General features: G+C 42.4%; 2 protein-coding genes across 2 annotated transcripts in view; one reads left to right on the top strand and one right to left on the bottom strand.

Moving 5' to 3' along the window:
* Positions 1–11,799, top strand: part of LOC121599432 (RYamide receptor-like) — a 32,425-nt gene extending 20,626 nt beyond the window's left edge. Inside the window, exons 2-8 of the mRNA XM_041927225.1 lie at positions 7,923–8,012; positions 8,097–8,448; positions 8,526–8,647; positions 8,729–8,961; positions 9,109–9,209; positions 10,701–10,791; positions 10,934–11,799. Coding sequence (XP_041783159.1) covers positions 7,928–8,012; positions 8,097–8,448; positions 8,526–8,647; positions 8,729–8,961; positions 9,109–9,209; positions 10,701–10,791; positions 10,934–11,635 — 1,686 coding nt within the window. The 5' untranslated portion in view covers positions 7,923–7,927 and the 3' untranslated portion in view covers positions 11,636–11,799. The remainder of the gene's footprint in view (positions 1–7,922; positions 8,013–8,096; positions 8,449–8,525; positions 8,648–8,728; positions 8,962–9,108; positions 9,210–10,700; positions 10,792–10,933) is intronic.
* A 2,210-nt stretch (positions 11,800–14,009) lies between these two features.
* On the bottom strand, positions 14,010–20,375 carry LOC121599390 (fatty acyl-CoA reductase wat-like). The gene is made up of 7 exons (XM_041927158.1): positions 19,768–20,375; positions 19,325–19,690; positions 19,104–19,260; positions 18,667–19,018; positions 14,807–14,926; positions 14,424–14,696; positions 14,010–14,312 (listed from the first exon to the last, which is right to left on the bottom strand). The coding sequence occupies exons 1-7, from the start codon at positions 20,104–20,106 to the stop codon at positions 14,201–14,203; spliced, it is 1,719 nt and encodes a 572-aa protein (XP_041783092.1). The 5' UTR covers positions 20,107–20,375; the 3' UTR covers positions 14,010–14,200.
* Positions 20,376–22,255: the final 1,880 nt, after the last annotated feature.

Raw genomic sequence — 22,255 nt, 5'->3', positions numbered from 1 at the left:
GCTTTTGATTATCATCATCTGTCCAGTAGCGCTAGGGCTAGTTGAGTATCGTATCGTTCCGTGCTAATCGACGTTATCGGCTAATCGACGGCGGGTGCAGTTGATGGGAGGGGAGGGGAGTAGGATTTAGGGGCATTTTTGGGGTTGGCAGCGATCTTGCTAACGCAACACTACACTGTTGGTTGTTATTTAACGATTTTGATCCAAACGTATGAAAATTGCACCTTTTGCAGTGAATCGTTTAGCTTTATCAGGTTTAGTTGTTAAGGATATAAGTTGAGCAATTTTTTACGACAATTTACGATCAGTATATTATTTTGTTTAAGTTTTTATAACAAGAATTATCATGGTCAATATGTGCTATCCGTCCGGAGTCGGAATCGTCCGAAGTCGTCCGGAGTCATCCGAAGTCGTCCGAAGCCGTCCGGAGTCGGAATCATTCGCAGTCGTCTAGAGTGGATCGGAGTCAACCGGAATCGGAGTCAATCAGTGTTAACTGCTGCCGCCTGGTGCAATGTACTTATGATCAGGCATTTTATTTCGTTGGGTGGTTTTGTCTTTCACTTTGCGTGTGCCCTTTTGTTTACAGGCTTTTGTTTCGAAGGTCATCTCCGGCCAACCCCGGACTAGTAATGTGCTCTCTAGAGCGCACACACGACTTCGTTCCGACTCCGACTATCAATCTAATTCCGACTTCGGTACAATAGGAACTACTAGGTCCTTCCGGGCTGGTCTGGTGGTAGAGTCGTCAACTCGTACGACGTAACAACATGCCCGTCATGGGTTCAAGTCCCGAATAGACCGTGCCCCCATACGTATGACAATATGGCTATGGTAACAATAAGTCACTGAAAGCCCAATTCACTAGTGGGTACAGACAGGCCTTTATCAACAACGGTTGTTGTGCCAAAGAAGAAGAAGAAGAAGAAGAAGTTCCTTACGGATTCGGAGTCGTTCGGAGTCATACCGGAGTCGTTCGAATTTGTCTAGAGTCATTCGGAATGGTCCGATGTGATCCAGAGTCGTCCAGAGTCATCCAAAGTCGCCCAGAGTCGGATTCATTCGGAATCATCCAGAGTCGATCGGAGTCGGTCAAAGTCAACTGGAGCCGTCCGGTGCAATCTACTTGTGATCAGGCATTTAATTTCGAAGTGTTTTTTTTTTTCTTTCGCTTTGAGCGTTCGTATTCAGGCCTTTGTTTTGAAGATCGACTCCAGTCGACTTCGGACGACTCCGGACGACTCTGGGCGACTCTGGACGACTCCGGGCGACTCCGGGCGACTCCGGGCGACCCCGAACGACTCCGGGCGACTCCGGGCGATTCCGAGCGACTCCGGGTGACACTGGCATGACTTCGAATGACTCCGGAAGGACTTCAAACGACTCCTTACAATGCTGCGAGGACCTACCTTCTGTAGTCGATTCCGAAATTATCGGAGTCGGATCGGAGTCAATGCCGGAGTATTGCCAACTTCATCCATCACTACTTTGAAGTCTTCAATTTCTCAGCCACAGTTAGCGCTAAATTTTGCCTCCAAGTTGACAGTTTTGTCTCTTGCCCATAGGTTTTAGACATTTTGTCTAGATTTTTACCTTATCTTCCACTATTTTTGCCTCACCTTCAACTTATAACAGTTTTTTTTGTTTATTTACGGGAATATTTTTGTTGTCTTTTAATAACCAGCCATTTACGTCATCAGTCTCTGGTGGTAAGAAAATAAATAATTCAGTTCACTCGATCGCGCCATAGCATAGTCATCCGCTTGTTGAATGAACGATCGACACGGTTGCATTTAAATCATAACAAACAATGCCACAAACACGTGCGCAAGATCGCTCTGGCGATCGGAATGTTGACGACACAGCGTTTTTAACAAGTTAGATAGAAAAAAACCATACGTCGATTCGATAGAAAAGGGGAAATATTATCGGAATAAAATCATTGTTAAAAATAAAGCGTCCGATATACCTTCTCGAGTTACTGCCATGTTAGCTTTGTTTGTAAAAACACTTGTAGTCAGACATTTCATCAGGATAGTCAATCAGTCCATATAAAGATGTGCATTAAATATTCTTGTTTGGCAGCTTATAGTTATCCAAAAATTGGTTTAAAATGTTTGAATAATTTTATTACGATTTCTCTTGGCCTAGATTTTAATTTATATTGACTTACAAGCCAAAGTAGATACCGTTAAATGCATTAAAGGTAAACATTGATGCACACTGTTGGTAGCTTGATGATCTGCCTACATTTAGCCAAAGGTGCAATATAAATTGTCAAATCAATCATTGCATCTTCCCTTCCCAATTCCCTTGTAAACTCTTTACAGTATTGATTGACATGCTATGGGGAAACCATACACAATTCCTTGCCAAAACTTGCTCATTAAAGCCCAAAACCGTGGCCATGAAGTTGAGTAATTCAAGGAAGCAGGAATGGAATGGGGATAGGCTACACAATTCTACAACTGCTGTTACTTATTGACCAGGAAGTTGTGAAATTTACAGCAATGTTTGACTTTCCTCCTCTTCAGTCATACTTTTGAGCCACGTGTTGTTTGAAGAGAGCGTTGCAAACATACACCAAAACACACAACGTTACACGATGATGACGATCAGGAAGATGAAAAGCGCCAACAGGCTCTTGGAAATTGTTTTCCTTCACTTGCGTGTTCTTACTGAGCTCCTTCCAAGAAGCTTTAAATTTAGACCTCCGTTAATGGCACCAGTTTTCTTCCCATTCTGGCGTCAGGCTGCTCAACTCTCGACTGGAGCTAATTTGTAATTTCCCCCCGTTTGTTGCGCGCGCGCTCGCGCTCGGTAATGAATGGCTTGCGCGGGTTGATGCTCGTGAATGTTTACATTTCCCATCCATTCGTCTCAATCGTGCCGGGCGAGCGTCTGAAAATGATCTGCCTGAGAAATGGGCAAGCTGTCGCACTGACCGTGCCCTCGTGCTTCCGTTCCATGAGTCTAGCATAACGCTAACGCTGGCCTCTGGTTGTGGCCCCCTCACTTTTACCACACTGCTCCGGTGGCACGAGTTTCGCATTACATGTATAATTTTGCACACAATAAGCTTCCGTTGCTTGTTGGCCTCCTCTATGTCAACTGACAAGCGGGCAGCTGTTTCAAGAAGGAGGGGATGCAAAATAATACCGCTCAAGTTCATCTATTGATTGTATGTTGGTGTGTATGTGTGTATGTTTCTGTGAGCGCTCTTCACTGCGGAATGGCGTCAATGATGGGAATGAAGACATCCTCTTCATGGTCTTAAGTGCTGCTTTGCAACTGTTTGTTGGTCCGTGAAACTGAGACGCTTCATATCGTCTTTGGGTGCTGCTCAACACGATACTGGACAACTCGTCACGGTCGTGCCGTCGGGCAAGTGCAGCTGCTTGAAAACGGCGCAGTGTTGTTTAGCGGAAATATTGAAAGCTAATGACGTCGGATATTTTCAGGACGATGGGACACTTGAAATAGGAGAAACCATCAGCTGGATGCAATGATACAATTGTCTGTCTTGAACGTTGCACTGTATAGATGAGACGAAGCAGAATAAGTAGTCATGCTTCGTGCGTAAAACATTTATTGATTTGATTCATGTGCTTTTTTGTTGCATTTTGTTGCATACTGGTTGGTTCATAAGATTCAAGATTTATTTTTTACTGAAACATTAAAAACATAGAAGTAATGGGCGTAAACAATACAAGCTGCCATAAGCCTATCATAACATCTATCATAAATACCTTAAACAAAAATACTCCTCACTGAATCGATAAATAATGAAACAAACAAAAATACTTCAGTGTATTGCTCTGGATAAAAACCTGAACTAAAAACTAGTAATTATTTCTTTACAAAACTATTGATGCTTTGTGGCAAGGATGTCAAACTCATTGGATATTGCGGGCCAATATATTTCTAAAGGTTCGTAGGGGATTATCGTCATCTGGTTATAGGGTTCTGGTTATATTTGGTTGGTTTATTCATGACAGAATAGTAAATGTTATGTTGAAATTACTATGATTAAATTTTTTGGATACTGTTTAGCTAGCATTGACAATGAACAGCGTTTACGTACGCTAGTAACACCCTTCGTGCCAATTTCCATAGAAATACCCTTTTATTATGGTATCTAAAATCAGACCTTTAAGCTCACCTGCAGTCCAGTCCACTCATCTATCTAGTCAGTGCTGCCTCATGGAGAGATTAAAATCGTTCGTAGCTCAGATAATATCGAACCACATTGAAGAAACAGGGGTTAAAACAGGGGTTCGATCCGATACTTTTGCCCAAAACATTATGCCAAAAAAGTATCAGAACTTGCGTTTTGTATTCCCGTTGGTAGAATGGTTTTGTACATTTTTCGAAATCTTTTTCTAATAGAAATTGCTTCTCTGGTCACCAAGCACTCTAATTGATTGCTTAAAATAATTCTTTGAAAAAATGTTCTACAAACAGTTTTACTTTAACAAAATAATCGATTCATTGGGAGGGGATTATTATGAAATGAAAGAAATTTCCTTTAGTTTGTAACCGTTTTGTTAACAAAAAAATAAATCGTTTTACTAAACGAAAACAACAAACAATGTAATGCTCGATTTCCACAAAATACACAATCCTTATCTTTTTTGTACACGCATGCATGAAGAGAAGATAGAGTAAAGCATCGACAAGGATTTCTGACGATGCATGGCCCGACAATTCATTTTCTTCATGCTTTAGGCGTCCAGAGTTGACTGGCATGTGCTGCAGAAGCGGAAATGCAAAATAAATGTTGGCTCTAGCGGTCGCGAGCCACACCGACAGACTTCGCGGGCCATATTTGGTCCGTTGGCCAACAGTTAGACATCTCTGCTTAATGGCTATATTATATAACTTGAGTACTGATTTCACTCATGTAAAATAAGTACAGGGTAAAATTTTAAAATTTTGTTTTTTTTTAAGCCTTCAATTTGTAGAACACGCGAGTACTTTTATTTGACACAGTGTTTATCGAAATAGTAGAAATATTTGATCAAAAATTGCATTTTAAGGTACCAATTATGGCCATAATGTTGCAAGCAATTTGCCACGGCTGTAGGCCTAAATTAACCAATTGTGGCTGTAGGCCTAAACTCATGGATATTTACACCAAAATTCATTTAGTGACATTGTTTTAACTCAAATCAAGTAAATTCAAGTGTACTGCACCAGAACAGGTAAATAAAGTCCATTGAATAAAAAAAACTGATAGTTTCAAATATCCGTTTTCTACCCCTGGTTGTATTGATAGCCACCCTCAATTAATCACACAATTGATGAGGTTAATCCTTCTAAAATTTTATGGTCTTATTTTACTGACAACACCGTGTCCAGACACACTGCATATCTGCTGGAAGCTATAGCGAAACAAGCTACCATTTCAGTACGAGACGCAGTGCAGCGCAAATAAATGGTGGTCTGTTTGAAGTGGTTGAAATGGAGAATCGTAGCCATTGTTCAACTATCTTGGAGATACTTCTGGCCAAGACTTGCCTTTACCATCGATCAGGGAAGAACAAGAGCGCATTTGGCACTAGGACGAGCGGCGTTCAGATTTCGCTGTTTTTGCAACAAAGTCATTCAAGATTACATTATTTTGATAAAATTGATTCAATTTTATAACACTTTACAAGTAAATCATGCTGAATACTCATACTTACACTTTAGATTGCGAAAATAACAACGAAAAACCTCATTTCTTCACTTGTAAACTACACACTACGACAAAAACGACAGTAGTAACCAAAGCATTCATGGTATACTGCGATGTTTGGTGCACCGAAGGTTAGTTGTACCAATTATGGACGAACGGAAAAGGCATATTTTCGATAAAATGATAATAAATTTTAAAAAGGTGATATGTATAAAATTGATGTGGCATTGAAGCACGGAACTAATGCAGCGCAAATGTTTTAAAATGTTCATATTTGATATGAAAAAAATAATCCGTGGTTTCAGTACGTAAATTGACTTGTTTAGAGTGACAATATTATTTGTTATAGCCATAATTAGTACACTTGCCAGTGCTGCAAAATGTCAGTGTCAATGTTATTAAACAATCTGACTGAAACAAAATCCATATCAGCGTCACGTACTCTCACTCTCAATTGTGATAGTCAGAGGTGATACTTAAAACGGTTGGTGTGACCAAAACATGCTTTATGACATTTTTGTGACCATCGCTTGGTCAGTCACTATGTCACGACTTTTTTTTTTGCTGTGATCAGTTTTGCAAAATGTCACTGACATAGTCATTCCGACTGAAACAAAATTATATCAGCGTCACAAGCTCTACTGTAATGATCAGAGGCGAGCCTAAAAGGCGATGAGGGTGCGACCATCACATGCTTGGTGACATTGTGTACAACCAACTCTTGGTCAGTCACATGGTTGCGACATTTTCAGTCGGTGATCATCGCGATGATCACGGGAGATATGCATTGCGTGCGAGTGGTTCCAAGAAACAAAATGAGCATGTTTTCTCGCTCTGTTTGACCCGACCGATAATCAAAACAGACAGAGAGACAAAGTATGCTCATTTTTTTGCTTGTGGGCTAACGCCAAGTATATTCCAAGAATGTCGTGATCTCCGAAAAAAAAATGTCGTAACCAAAATGTCGTAAAAGCATGTGATTGATCCTCCAACTGTTTGAGTCTCATCACTGATCATCTCAGATGTGTACGTGAGCTGATTTGAGCTTCGCTTCAGTCTTGAGTGTTGGTGACTGAAACAGTGGCATTTTATAGCACTGTTCACAGGCAAAAAAAATCATGATTATGCTTGCGCCGGCATTAAGCTGAGCTTTTTAGTCATAGTATCGGGTTTAACTCTAACACTCGCACTTGGCACTTGGCTAGTCATGACGCACTTTCATTGAGTATCATCAATGAGCATCATGCTACCACGGATGTGTTCATTGTTTTCGTTGGGGAAAATCTCGTGATTCTCATGACATTTTGCAGCACTGACACTTACTCTATTTTTTACCAATCCCCTCGCTTGGTTTCCATTATTTTAATACCAAGAACTAATTCTAAAATATTTAAAACACTTGAAAATTTATTTAAAAAATATGCAAACCCCTGCTGTGTGCTTCAGCAGTTTATCGAACGTTTAAATGTTCTATAAAAATAAGATCTTCACAAAACGTAGCATATTCGGTCGAATGTTAAATATAATGTGTGAAAGAAAAGTTGAAAAGACATTAACGAAAGCTATCCAACAACCTTTGGTTCACTGACGTAAGGCTTTATAGCAAGGGTAGTTAGTCGGACAGAAGCAAACGAAAAAAAAATAGATTTAGAAGGAAGTTCATCTTTACGTTTGATGGGAGTTTCTTTTATACCTTAAAACCACCTCATCACTTAACCCAATCACAATGCATCAACGCTTGGTAATGATTTGGTGTTGAATACCTTGATTTTACGCATTACTGACTGCCATCTTCGTCGAGGTATAGTTTAGCTATTTATCTATCATTCTTCAATGACGTAAAGACCATGATAGTTCAATCAGTAGTTCAGTAGTACTCGGCAGATCCAATTTTGCTCTTTCAGGAAGATTATCACATTAACCAAAATTTACTCCAACGCGGAGGACTTGCTGATGAACTACATCCATTTGAGGGTCTGGTTAGTCCAACTTACGGCTAAAACCCCGTAAATGTATCAAAACCGTAGCATACGCAAGGTTAAACAAATTACCTCGGGAGACTCTTCATCTTACGCTTGGACAGTTTCATGTTGTGTCATCATCAGGCATACCGCATACTTTATGTTAGTGCGAAAGTTATTCCACTTGGTCAGCAGGAGAGACTGATGCATCAAACGTATACATCCCCGGCGATAGTTCAAACGTGTCCTTAACCATCATCATCATTACCTCTTCATTGCAGCAATCATGCAGGCAACGGACGTTACCGCATATCACACCGCTTACAACTACACCCTCAATCAGTCGGACGTACGGATCGTGTTGGAGGATGGTAAGTCATGCAACGAGGTCCTATCCCATCATCATGTTGACACACTGCGCAATCTAACTCTCTCCCTTGCTTGCTGTACCGCAGAAAATCTGTACAAAGTCCCGATTGGCCTGCTGGTACTGCTGTCCCTGTTTTACGGCACCATCAGCATACTGGCGGTGATAGGCAACTCGCTCGTCATCTGGATCGTCCTCACCACCAAGCAGATGCAGACGATCACGAACATGTTCATCGCCAATTTGGCGCTGGCCGACGTCACCATTGGCGTGTTCGCCATCCCGTTCCAGTTCCAGGCGGCCCTGCTCCAGCGCTGGAATCTGCCCGAGTTTATGTGCCCGTTCTGTCCGTTCGTGCAGCTGATCAGCGTGAACGTGTCGGTCTTCACGCTGACGGCCATCGCGGTGGATCGGCACCGGGCCATCATTAATCCGCTCAGGTAAGCATCCCGAACCTGTCTCTTCCCTTGTTGCTATTTTTTGAGATTGTCGCGTGTTGGTTTGCCCTCTTCGGCAGAGCTCGGACGTCGAAAAACATCTCCAAGTTTGTCATCAGCACCATCTGGATGCTGTCGTTTGCGCTGGCCGCACCGATCCTGTTTGCGCTGCGAGTACGCCCAGTGTCCTACATTGCGCTCGGTAGGTCTACCCAGCTTCGCCTTCCTTAAAGACCGTTTGCTTGAGCCCACTTTTTTTCTGTCTCTTCTGTCCCCCAACCAGGCGGCATGAACGAAACGTACACAAACATTACCGTCCCGTTCTGTAAGGTGGTCAACTTTGAGCACGGCGAAATACAGCTCTACCGGTACGTGCTCGTGCTGGTGCAGTACTTTGTGCCGCTGTTCGTCATCAGCTTCGTTTACATACAGATGGCCCTGCGGCTGTGGGGCTCCAAGACGCCCGGCAATGCGCAGGACTCGCGCGACATTACGATGCTGAAGAACAAGAAGAAGGTGAGTGCAGTGGTGCTTGCTCGCCTTCAATACAGCTCGAGAGGATATTATTCACCATTATCGCATCTTATCGTTTGTAGTGGTTTAGCATAACTCTCCTTCATTTTCGCTCCTTCTTTCTTCTATTTCTTTTTTTCCTTTGAGCAGGTTATCAAAATGCTGATTATCGTGGTGGCACTGTTTGGCGTCTGCTGGTTTCCGCTGCAGCTGTACAACATCCTGCACGTGACGTGGCCGGAAATCAATGAGTAAGTAGCGCTGTCACTTCGATGTTTCGCCCCCTAGCTCTCTTTGGTAGTTGCGTAGGAAGTTCCATTAACTGTTGAGCTATTTTTAGATCGTGTTAAAACGATTTCGAATTCAATACCGTCGTGACGTAGATTTATTCGATCCATTATACTGGGTACACGCTGCTGGCGGGCTGGCCAATGCCGATAAGCTTGCCAGCAAGTTTGACAGCAAGTACACGAAACCGGGCAAAGTTTGTGCATATTTTTCAATCAGCTGCGTCAGCTGCGTCTATGAATATAAAGTATTTTGTGGCTAATACTTTCCGGTGGTTACTGGAAACCCTCAACATCGGGCGTGTAAAAACTTTGCTGCCCCTGTGTAGTCACTTTTAAATGACTCGTCAATTTTGTCGAAGAATGTGAGGATAATGAAAACGATTCACTTTCTTGCTTTCTTTGTTTGATAATCAAATCGAATTTTGGAGTTAGTGTCTCAGAACGCGTTGGAACAGTGGCTTAGAACTTTTCCCTTTTTGCTGTACAACGTTAGCTCTAATAACAAGCACTGCTTGTGGTTCGTGGTTTATTATGATTTGGTAAGGGCTAAAAATTTTCGTATAAAATGCTATCAACTGCTGTTAAGGAAGCTAGATAATTTTCCTTCCCCTTTGTATCTCCTCGCTGTGAATTTTACGTATTTTATGGATGACCCTTTTGCTCCTTTTAGTTCATGATGGATACGCCTGGTAGTTTTCACCTACATAGGGCGTTAGATTTTAGAACTTTTAATTAAAAGCTCAATTGGTATTTATAACAATGTTTCCCGATGTAATGATTAGGCTAGACTAAATATTATTTTAAAAACCGTTGAAAAGGTACTGTTAAATAAATCTATAAATCATGCAGGAGGTTATTAATATTTTCTGTATCCTGGAAGTAAACGCCTGAAGGTATGCAATATAACTACATATGAGATGTCAAAACATTATTTGATACGTTTAATTTAAAAGTAGTTGAATTAGTGATGCGAATGAGTTCAATTTAAACAGATTATCAATAATTGCGATCATGCACAATTTGTTACAAAGTAATTGTTAAAAATTCCAACCCAAATATTGCCCATCAAATTACTCACCGTAATTCGCATCGTGTGCATTTCAATTGCATACCTTTCCGGCGCATTTTGTGTTTGAAAGTCCAATCAAAATAACAATCAAAGGCAAATGATTTCCTTTGCCCTGTTCAACAACAAAAGCATACAGTGTTTGCGCTACAACGACACCGCACGAATCGTACATGGAAGATGAAACGAAACTGCGTTTGTAATTCCGGTCGCACAGATTGCGGCATGATTATCGCTCTGCCCTCAAAGCTCCACAAAGCTCTGCCTGGCCCAGCCAAATCCCGCACTAGGCTCGGCGAATACGTGCGCTGCAATAACGACCCTAATAATGAGCCTCACGCAAAGTACATTATGTTTCGATTATCTGCTTTCCCGTCCCTGCACAGATATCGCTTTATCAACATCATTTGGTTCGTGTGCGATTGGCTTGCGATGAGCAACAGCTGCTACAATCCGTTTATCTACGGCATTTATAACGTAAGTGTACAGCCCAAATCCACCCCCAGGGGCAAATGCAAATGAAATTGAATTCGAATATCTCTTTCGTTCTTTTTTTCTTCTTTTCTTTGCTCTTTTTACCACCTCCCCCAACGCTCTCTTGCGCGTGGCGCTCTTGCAGGAAAAGTTCAAGCGCGAGTTCCGCAAACGCTACCCGTTCAAGCGCGACCTAACGTACAACCACAACCACGAGTCGGACAAAACGTCATCGATTTTTACGCGCGTCAGCTCGGTCCGGTCGACGTACGCCACCTCCTCGATACGGAACAAGCTGAGCACGAACCGGTACTCGGGATCGAAGCAGCTGCCGGCACAGTTCAAATTTCCACCCGCCGGGCATCACTTTCCGCACCACCCCGTGGGCAGTGGCCATCTGCACGAGCTGTCCTTCGGCGGGCCAAGGAAAGGTGCCGGCGAGGGTTTGAGCGTCACTAGCGGTACCGTTACGACCGCCTTCGGGCAAAACCGGCCCCCCAGCTGGGAGCAACGGATGGAAGAACCACGGCAGAACGAGCACGACAAGCTGATCGTATCTTCAGCTGCCAGCCTAGATCAGCAGCTAGCGTCACGTCAGCTCACCGAAGACAGTGTCGGTCCGTCCGATGGCTTCGGAAGCCGGATAGGAGCGGCCAGAGGGAACGGGTCCGCGCGAGAATCCACCAGCACCGTCCGGATGGCGCTGAACCACCCTCACCCGGACAGTGGTGGCGAGAGTGGTGGGGACGGTGAGCCTAATCGAGCACATTCGAACGGTACAGCTGACGCCAAGGGAGGTCATTTGTACTGTAATGATTTGGAGCAGCTTGGCCCGTACTTTGACTGAGCGGACTGAGCCAATTGGAGAGAAATAGAGAAAGAGAGAGAGAGAAAAGTTACATTGTAAAATCGATCGTTTTATTGATACTTTAAGTACAAAACGAGCAATGTGTATTAACTGTGAGCTGTTTGCATTTAAACGAGTTTAAATAAAGCTAAGATTCCACACAATTTTTGCTATTTTCTCCTTATTTTTCATTTTTTAAAGCATTCTTTAATAGCGATGACTTGAAGGTGAAAATCGACGTATAAAACGACCTTCAAACGATACGCAATCAAACAGCTTTCCACGTCCTTCGGTGTGGTATGACAAAGGTAAGTAAAAAAGGCACGCCAATAAAAGCCAAGTTGCCTTACGAATGTCATGATTCAGCGCGTAAACTAATCGTACAATTATTTGCTTTGTTCTGACCATTACCTGCTGCTGTTGGGGCGGGAAAAGTTTTAATTGGAAGCACCAACCGTTTGGCAACAGCCAGCTGCGCACAGCCTGCGCCTGCATGAGTTGGCTGAAATCTTCTAAAGAATAACTTTTTAGGCAAGTTTCTAGGCACAAAAACAATATTTCAGAAATGGTGATACCTTGCAAGATTGTATGCGTAATTAAATAGCTTTTTTTTTGTTCGATCAATTTTTGGTCTATTTTACAATGAAAATTTCACACGGGAAATGAGTATTTCATAGGTACTACCCCTGAAGATATGCAATATGATGTATTGTTGATGGTTTTAGTTTTCGATCTACGGCCGATTGGCTTCATACGTCACTGACAAAAGACGTACAGTATTAATATCTACTATACTTTTCTTTGCATGATATTTTTTCATTTTTTCGGTATTCGCTTAAGTATAAAAGTGCTTCCCAAGCATTAATTATCATTCGTTCTTGATGAACGCCTGAAGCTATGCAAGATAAAGTAAAATCCCACACAGGCTGGTCGTAGTTGGCATACTGACAAACTAACCATCATTTTTATGGGATTTTCAAACAAAAAACATCTTTGATCTTCGCTTCCTCCGCCCGTAGCTCAAGGTGCAGCCAGAATGTCAAACCCTCGTTTCGTTCACTTTCATACGATTCATTTTTGCGATTCCACAACAAACACAATGTGTGAGCTACACCCATGCCAGAAAGGAAAATTACTACTTCTATTGCTTTAACCAGCGCAGTAGTTATCTCCCCCACCGCCCCCTCCCACCGACGAACGAAACGAAACGAAGCGTATGATTGCATGAAACCTTCGTTCACCGTCCCTTTTTATTTTTTTTATTTTTATTTTTTACTCAAAAAAATTGTGACAATCTGTCAAGGTGGGTTCAAAGCCCGTAAATCATCCTCTCCATGATTCGGCAACTCAATCGGAATGAATTGGCTACCCCATTGCTTCGCACGCCGCTCCCTGCACTGCCTTTAATACCATCAAACGTGCACTCCTCGATCGAGCATTTTCCATTTGATTACACACCGGTTCAGACGGCTCTGGCCCGGGATGGCCAGAACGGAGGCCGGGTATACCGTGTGTCCTTGAGCTGTAAAAAATGTCACAAATCATAACAAATATAAGAAAAGCTCTGTATCTCTTTCTCGCTCTTGCTGTATACTATGCGTATCGATATTTCATCAATTTCAATGCTCGTACTGCACGCATTTTGAACCATAAACTTGTTTATTATTCGCAAGTGGAGTCACACATAAATGAGAGGGATGGTGACGCTTCCAATCGAGGATTGATTGGCCGTTCGATGAACCGTGAGCGCATCGCATGAATCATGGATCATGGTTTAAGAGTTTGTTTATTGGAGTAAATGTCATTTTGATTTGGTTTGGAAAATGGATATATTTGAACATAGTGTTGTGATTTCTTTACTGTTGTAAAACTGAACTTTTCAACGTAATATATGATTGAAATATTTTTTTTCTAACTAGAAAATTTACAAAAAAATATCACAACACATTACAAAACTTGCATAAGAAAAGATAATGTAAGAGCTAATAATTAACAAAAACAAATAGCAACATCAAGACAGCTCCCTGAACATTTAGAAGAAAAGTCCTTTAGACAGACACATTCAGATTACAATACTATAAAAATAATATTGATAGACAAATGAACAAAACCTATGTAAAACGAAGATAGAAACTAATAAATATTAAACATGTTCTACTATAAATTTTTTAAATAAATAATACTTAAAAAAGAGAAATATTGGGGAAAAAGATAAACAAAATAATAGAAATAATGCAAGAGGCTGAAGAAAGCAATGAGCAAACTCCCTTCATGTTGAACTAGCAAACAAGAATATAGAATAAAATAATATACTTTACTCTTTTCACTGACCATTTCTAGGAAACAAAAACAATTTTCTGCACCATTTTCTCCATCTATTCATTCCTTTTTTATTTCTAGCAACCGTCCATATCTATTCACTCGATGAACAATTTCTGTCCACAGCTTGTATGTACTCCCTCGACACCGTCGACAGCATCATCTTCGTCCACACGGCATCCCGAGGTCACGTGAGTCCTGCCAGCCCGCCTGCCTGCCTGCCTGCCTGCCTGACTGGTTGCGTCGTTATGCGATCAAAATCGAAAATAAATTGCGCCGCACGTACAGCCGGTGGCCCAACTTTAAGCAGATCAAAACCCACATCAGCCGGTGCAACAGTCGGCACAGAAACTGTATCCTTGTAGTGTGTGAACCACACCCAAAATATAAAAAAAAGATAAAAGAAAGGAAAATAAAGATATTTACTACGCGTGCCAAACGAGATCAAATCCACTTCCCCCCCATGTACCTTCGATTCCAGGCCAGCGGTTGGCCCGGTTTGGTGCGGTCCCGGGCAGCCGGCAGCTCGCCCAAGTAGTAGCGCCGTATGCCGGGTATGTAGGCCTGGAAGTACTCGTCCCAGTCGACGGTGGACAGATCGAACTCGAGCAGGGACGCTTCGGTGGGCGTCAGCAGCGTCCGCAAGCGGACCACGTTTTCGTTCGCTATTTGCCACTCCCGCAGCCCGAAGTAGGCCATCGTTTCGAGGAATCGGTTCGTCTTGGCTGCCATTCGCCGGTAGCTGTGGAATGGTGAAACTGTCAGCGTGCGTTTCGATATTCGATTTTGCTTTCTTTTTGCTTCTTTTTTAGTATTCTTTGTGCAAACAAATCCCACCAAAGCATATCTTACAGGGGCCGTTTTCCGCGCAGCTGACGTACAAAATCCAGCAGCCAGGCCGGTACGGTATGGCAGCAGAGGGAAAGCACCCGGAACAGGGCCCTGTTCGGGACGATTGTGTACGAATGAGGCCTGCAAAAGAAAAGAGAAATATATGAGTAGTGTGTGGGAAACGTGGCAAGTGGTGTGTCTTTGCAAGCGACCAAGCTTCTCCATCGGCATGGCAAAAGTGGGCGATTTCACTGAAAAAGTGGTTAGCAAACCCGACCCGCGCGCGCTATTTTCCGTTCGCAATGTCGATGGCTGGGCAAATACGTCAACCGTCCCACCGTGGGGCGCTCAGAGGGGGGGGGACCAAACAAAGCGGATTGTCAGACGTCTTGTTTGCCGCTTCATCGCTCAGATAATTTCGGTAACGCGATTAACGCTTCCGGTTGCCCGTGGAATTGGTGGGTTTCGCTTGAAAATAAACACAAACTGTTGCACAGGATTCGTCGTGCCCTGCCTTGTGTCTGCCGAACTTTACGCTACCATTCATTGGTTTATTGGCGCTTAGCCGATTAAATTCCATCAAAGGGTAATTAATTTTGGACTTCTCTCCGTACGCCCCGTGACCCTGTTGCTGCTTCGTTGTTGCAGCTATTAATAATTAATTTGAACGCAATAAAAACAGCTTTAAATATTCAGCTTATCGGTCTTAGTTTAGATCCAATTTTGGTTCCTATCTAGACGCGGCGTAAGATGTAACACGGGAGATACCATTTCGCATTTTCTGTCCTTCCGAAACGTCTAAAAGCTACTTAATATTAGTTTCGGGTTTACCGACAGGCGCTGAAGCAAACGTGTTTGTGATTTTATCCACAACAAGCACGTCCCAACGAAGTTGCTATGCCTTAGACACCCTTTTCCATCTCGACTGTCGGACCGTACCGAGGACTGCTGAGAAAGATGAACCATATTCATAGGAGTTCCCAGAACCTGTGGTCTCTGGACTGGAACAAATTGAGCTTCAGCGAATGACCAGGCGAAGGTTAACCACTACTGAGCGGAGCAGAGCTTCCTAGAAAGCAGGGTACAACTTTGCGCCTTTTAGCATTGATGTCCATTTTCCAGATTCAGCGAAAGCTGTCACAAAGTTTGAACCATGCTTGGGAAGTTCTGGTGTGTCAACCCAGCGTCAGCTAGTGTAGATTTTGCAATGGAAACTTCCATAGAAGCGTTCACAAGCGTCCTCAAGCGAGACGAGTTTTTATGAGGGAAATGATTTAAAGGAAATGAAAATTGGGTAAACATATTGTAGAGCTATTTTTAACTCTCCGGAAAAGAAGGAGTGTGTGAGGTGTTGCGTTAAAAGGAATAAAAAAGCCCTCGGAATTCTCTGAAATGGATATTAAAAGATTTCTTTTTACATGGACTACTCGTGAAACAAGCTGATAATGAAGAAACATCTTTTGCATCTGAGACTATTAATATGATAGTACTTAATGTTTATATTGCATTCCTTGTTTCTAGGTAACGTATTGCTTTAAATTACTTTTTTGGTATTTCATATTTTCTTACTAATTAGCTGCATTCAGACACGGCATATTCTGCTAGAAAATCTCTGTCAAACACACTTTTTCACTGAGGTATGGGAAGTCTAGCAGCTTGTAGCGAATCTTTTTCGAGCAATCCAAGCCATCCATCGCTCGATGGATAACAAAAATATTTTCTTGTAATCTTTTGACTGGCCGAGAGAAATATAGTGTTTTTTCGTCTTTGAACATTAGTTTTCGATTGCTTCCAAGTCCGAAATGTTCTAATGGTTGTATATTGTGCATTTCTTATAACAAAAACCCGTGTTTTATGAATTATTTTGTTAAATTACGATAATTGTATAATTTTCAAAGATCATATTCCAGACAGCTTCTAAATTCCTTTTATAATCTTCAAATTTACACACACACTACACCTTTTTAGTTTTTAACATGTTTCAAGGTCTGGACACTTCATTGTGGATGTCAGTGTCCTCCTAGACCGACAGAACGACAGTCTTAAATACAACGGGATTTTGATGTTGTTTTTTACTCTTGTAATCGTAGATGCATATAACCGAAAAATTGCTACGTTAATTGACGGTCTTTCCCGTACGGCCATCAATGCACTTGTCCTATATATCTTCAAATGCCATTGTTTTCTTGTTATTATAACTGGCTAAAAAATGTTGTTAAGCAATAAATGACAATTTACTTCAGCTGTCCGGAATTAAAAACAAGATAAAAATCTTGTTTTGTTTTCCGGACAGAATTAAATACGTATTTTAATGAAATTTAGAGCACACTATGATAAAACACTGTTGTTTTCGCGTTGATAACTACTTCCACTATAGAATCCGATACGTGTTTCAATGCACGTGGACGCAATCAATAATAAATTAAATTATTGAAGAAATAACACTGGCATGAGTTTGAAGCAAAACTGCTAAGAATGCCTCTGGTGGTGAACTGACCGACAGAAAATATTTATTTACTGCGGCATCAGGGACTATTAGGGATCAGACATTTGATTTATACTAGCACATTATGGCAAACATCTAAAATTAAAAATCAGCAAGTCAGCGAACTGGGTATGAAGAATATTCAATAAAAACATGCCAAATGTCCTGAATTTGAAGCTGCCCGTAATTTGAATCATAACGGTATAAGCTAGATTCAAAGGTAGGGATTTTGCAGCTGTAATATACCTCAGCGGCTTGATTACGTTATAAACAATAAATATATGGATGATTAAGGATAGACAACAATTAAAAGACTTGGACAATGCCTTAGGCCACTTATCGGTAAACTTTGTTCACGCACTGTTGGGGACACTTTTAAACTACGCTCCTGCCAAAAATCAGACTGTTATATGAACAAAAAAAACTTCGAGAACCTCATATCTAACTTCGTCAAACAAAAATTTACATTTATGAGGTCTACGGAAAGTCATTCCCCGTGTGTACTTCTTACCAAATATTGACCAAAATAGAGCTTAAATTTCCCATATTTTTATGGTGCAAAGAGTTCGTCAATAGGCTGATATTGGTAATGGTACTTTGTATGTCAATTAAATAACTTTGTTTTACAGCACATTAGTCAGGAACATTAATTAAATAACAATCATTGATTTTTCTTAATTTCCTTTATGAGGACTTCAGTCTGTTTAGGTTATCCTTCTTTATATGTGACAGATGTATGCTGATAGTCAGTTTAAGCAACTGACCAGAATGTAGCAAAACAATTTTTAAAAAATTAACCGACTTTGACGGCACCAAAGTCCCACCTCCGTATTCGTAATCAGCTTAGGCAACAGCGACACTCTTAAAACGGCAATACTTTGGTAAAGAGGATACGTAAACTCTATGTTCGACAAGACTGACGCTTCTGAGATACCTTCGTTGAACCTTCCTTCCTGTTGGTCCTAATTTTAGTCTGCTAGTTGATTCATTCTTGACAACAGTTTTTGTTAAGGGTAATAATGGCATGAAGAAAACTGTTTTGAAATTGTTCGAGCTTCTGGCCTATCAAAGTCTGTTAAACCTTTAAACCAGCACCATTTGTTGAAGGTTATAAATTATATTCAATCATATAAGGAAAGGGTTTCCAAACTTCGTCCAGCGGGTCGCATACGGCCCTCGAGAGCCTGTTATGCGGCCCGCAGTGGCTTTGTAAAGATGAAAATAAATAATTTATTAAAAATTATATTTTAATTGATATTTAAAAAACACCGAGCAAAATAAATAACACACGTAAAACCAATTTTCAATCAATCGATCACCTCCCCCCCCTCCCCCACCAACACAACGCCCTATTAGCAAACCACAATATTGATTTCCCCCTGCCCACCCAACTTACCAGCAGAGTCGCTTGATCCAGCCGTCAAATCCCATCGACACCGTGCCCATGTACCGGCCCCACGTAAGATTGGGCCGGTCGTACAGATAGTTGTACACCGGCACCGGTTGCAGCGTTTCCCAGCCTGTCCGACTGTCCGGAGCTGCCCCTCGCGCCATCGATCGGTCGGCCACATCAAAGCCCGCCACCAGCAGCGCATTCACGCAGTAGTCCACCGGGACGAGATTTGCCTTTTTGCGCCCATTGCCGTGGATGACGCGCACGTAACCCTTCACCGTCCACAGGCACAGTCCGGCCGGACCGTTCAGATTGTCCGTCCAGCCCGCGATCGGTTCGCGGTACGTTGAGAGGACTATCGAATTTTGGAATTACCGGAGAAAAAAACGAGTGAGAGCCTCCTTTGCAACGGAAAGCCGATAATCTCCAGCCCTACTTACCTATTGGAGGTCGAAAAATGCCAACTGGCAAGTCGGAAAAGTGCTGCTGGATCAGCGACTCGGCACACTTTTTGCTGTACGTGTACGTGTTGGGCAGCGAGCCGAGCAGACAGTGTTGCAGCCCGTCCATCTCGTTCGCTGACAGCAGTTTCGACAGCTTTAATTAAGAAGGAGAGCTTCAAAGAAAAGGGCAATTTTCCGGTGGATGTTTTTTCTCTTACATTTAGTACGGCTTCCGGTCGTAGCAGCGTATCATCGTACACACGCTCGCGGATGTGTGTCCGGTCGCAGTTCGAGTACAGGGTGGACACGTGCACGACCGCTTTTAGCCGTTGCATGCGACGCGCCAGCTGCAACACTCGACGCGTACCACCGACATTCGTGTCGACGGCATTCTTAATGCTTTCGTTAAACTTCACCGACGCTAGCACATTGAAGATGACGTCCGTCTGTTGGAGTAGGCGGGTTTCGGTCGCTGCATCCATTCCCAGTCCGGTCCCATCCCCCGCTTCAAGCGAAATTTCGACCGGTTCGACACGTTCGAGCAGCTGCTCGACGGTGGCGTCCTGCCGCAGCCTATCGAACAGCTACACCCACAGACAAAACAAAAGCTGATTAATTCCAGGCTTTGTTGTTCGCCCACATCATCGCTTCGCCGACCTACCGCATCCTTGAGCAGTTCCTGCAATCGTTCGGCCGGCTTGCGGCCATCCTTAATCCGCACCGCTAGAAACACTTTCCGCACACCGAGGCAGCGCAGTATCTTCTCGAGCAGCACCTTGCCGAGAAATCCTGTCCCGCCCGTCAGCAGGATAGTGGAATCGCGATAAAAACTCAACACACGGTTCAGCTCGGGGGCGTTCACGTCGGCGGAATTACCTTTGGCGGCCATCTTACAACCACCAGCACTGGACGGCGACTGATGCGGCTGGCGAGGCTCGTAAAGAATTGCCCCCTGATTATGCTGTGGTCCTTTGTGTGGATTTGGGACGTATGTGTGCATGTCGTTGTATGTATGTGTGTGAGACAGGCCTACCCCGTGGCAGGAAGTTTACATGCAAAGCACGGGCCCATGCAATATTGATAATGACGGATGGGAACTTTCCGCAGCTGCTTAGGAAACCCTTCAAACAGACACTCACGCACACAGAGAAAGGGGGCTTGAATATGTGTTTGAACTGTGCTTGTTGTCTCACTCCAGGATGTCGCTAGGACACGGCGATGATGCCTACTAGGACCAAGTGGAGCGACGCCTATCCGTATCTACTTCCGACCGTGCCTTACCGAAAAATCCCGCTCCATTCCGGCTTATCGAAACCGTAATCCTCGCGGACGCGGACACTTTTCGAAAGGTTAATATGGAGCTTAAATTCATCCGATGTACTTTACACCAAGCTTAATCAAATGGAGTTGAAATGGACCGCAAAAAAAGTATTGGATTTACTACTGCTTACACTGCACTTCTTTGCCGACCATTTATGGTTCGTGCATTGGTTGCACGTGAAAAGTGCACTTTCCGCTGGCATGTGCTACGATTGGAACGCTAATGGAACGCTGTTCGCACGGTAATCGAATAATAACAACTGATTGTGTTTGCTGATAATGCGGTTTGCTGGTCATTTGGCCTATTTATTGAATCCCGTCCGGGAGGCTTAAAGATAGAACCAGGGAGTTTAAAATGTAACTCTAACGGTGGAAGTAGAACAGGCCGTTTGTTTAACAAACGAGCAGCACAATTAAATCTCGACCCTGATGATATAAACACCAACGTTATGTGGTCTTTACACTACAGTACACTTTTTAATGTTAATGGAAGTTGATGGAAGTTTTCTTTTCAGAATGTTAGTTTATTTTCGATTTGGAAGCGAAATCACTTAGTGAACAAGTATTTTGTAGCAAGAGAACAGTCTCTGCTTACGTCTCAAATACTCTTGCTGCAGTAAAAAGTTAGTGCTTTTCGATTAATGCTACATTTCGGCGAGGATTTACCAAAGAAGACTTGCAAGTTCGGTAGTTGCAAAGCAAAACTAAATGATTCAGGGACGAGGCGAGAGACACGGGAAATTTGAGTTGCGAACGAACAATGGTAAACTTGTGTTATAGCTTCTGGGAGTGTTAGTCGTTACAATCTTGACTGTTTCGAGAGGAAAGTTCTACGCCGAATACGGTAACTGTGGGTATTCGTTGGTGGTTGGAATGATTCCAAAGACATTGGCAATAATGAAATAAACTCGTTTAAATCAAATTTAAATGCTCTGGGAGCTAACGGTATTAGGAGTACTAATAAGTTTGTAGCGTCTAAATTTAAAATGTCACCATTTATTAAAAAAAAAAAAACTTGTATGATGAATCAGGCAACAGTCATCTTTATACATTCGTTTCATTTCGCAACAGTAATTACAATAATAACAACATTGTTGCTGTCAGCCCCAAAAATAGTAAATTTTCAAACTATCTGCTACCTGTAGTCCTACCTGCCGCAAGCCAATACGATGGCGCTGTATGTTTTTGCGGTGATCATGCTCTAGCTGAAGCAACTTATCTGAAATAGTTTTCTGTACCAATTTTAATTAAGAGGATAAGCAACGTTCCTGAGCACAGCGGAAACTTGAGCTTGGCCACTGGAGAGGCAATGATCACTGCAGATCCTGTACAAACGCATCAGGAGCTCACTGAGACGCTTGGAGTATCCCAGCAAGGTATTTCCCATTGGTAAATTATAATGGGAGCGATCCGTATTGTGGGAATTTGGGTTATATTCCACCGGCGGTATGCTAACCCAGAAATTATTTGCTTCAATAACGGTCTGTTCTGCTCAATATCTGTCTAATTACTATTGGGTGCAGGTTTGATTAATGCATTCATGCACTACAGCTAAAATGCCAGAAAAATAAAGATAAATAATGGAACATATCTTGAGCCATGAATAAATAACCAATTAACTAATTAACTTTGATTATTACCGCTACAAACGCATTGATGCTCCTGCTATGAATGGGAACTAGTTTTTCATCCGTTCAGTCCACTAAATGTCATCTATCAGTGCTGTTGATTGTTCTTCTGTAGACATACTTTTGAATATGGTAAATTATCATGTATTGTTATGAGATGCATTGTAAGAACCAAAGACATAAACATTATTTGATGTTTAG

This window comes from Anopheles merus, chromosome 3L (assembly GCF_017562075.2).
Source record: "Anopheles merus strain MAF chromosome 3L, AmerM5.1, whole genome shotgun sequence".
Taxonomy (NCBI): domain Eukaryota; kingdom Metazoa; phylum Arthropoda; class Insecta; order Diptera; family Culicidae; genus Anopheles; species Anopheles merus.
Note: the sequence above shows the minus strand (reverse complement) of the source record. Positions and strands in the feature narration are given on the sequence as shown.

Bases quoted from the DNA above. Each gene is read 5' to 3' on its own strand.
- LOC121599390 (XM_041927158.1), bottom strand. From the start codon at position 20,106: ATGCACACATACGTCCCAAATCCACACAAAGGACCACAGCATAATCAG. The intron at 19,019-19,103 runs GTAAGTAGGGCT...AAAATTCGATAG, and splicing joins CATTTTTCGACCTCCAATAG to TCCTCTCAACGTACCGCGAA. The intron at 14,313-14,423 runs GTACATGGGGGG...ACACACTACAAG, and splicing joins CCGCTGGCCTGGAATCGAAG to GATACAGTTTCTGTGCCGAC.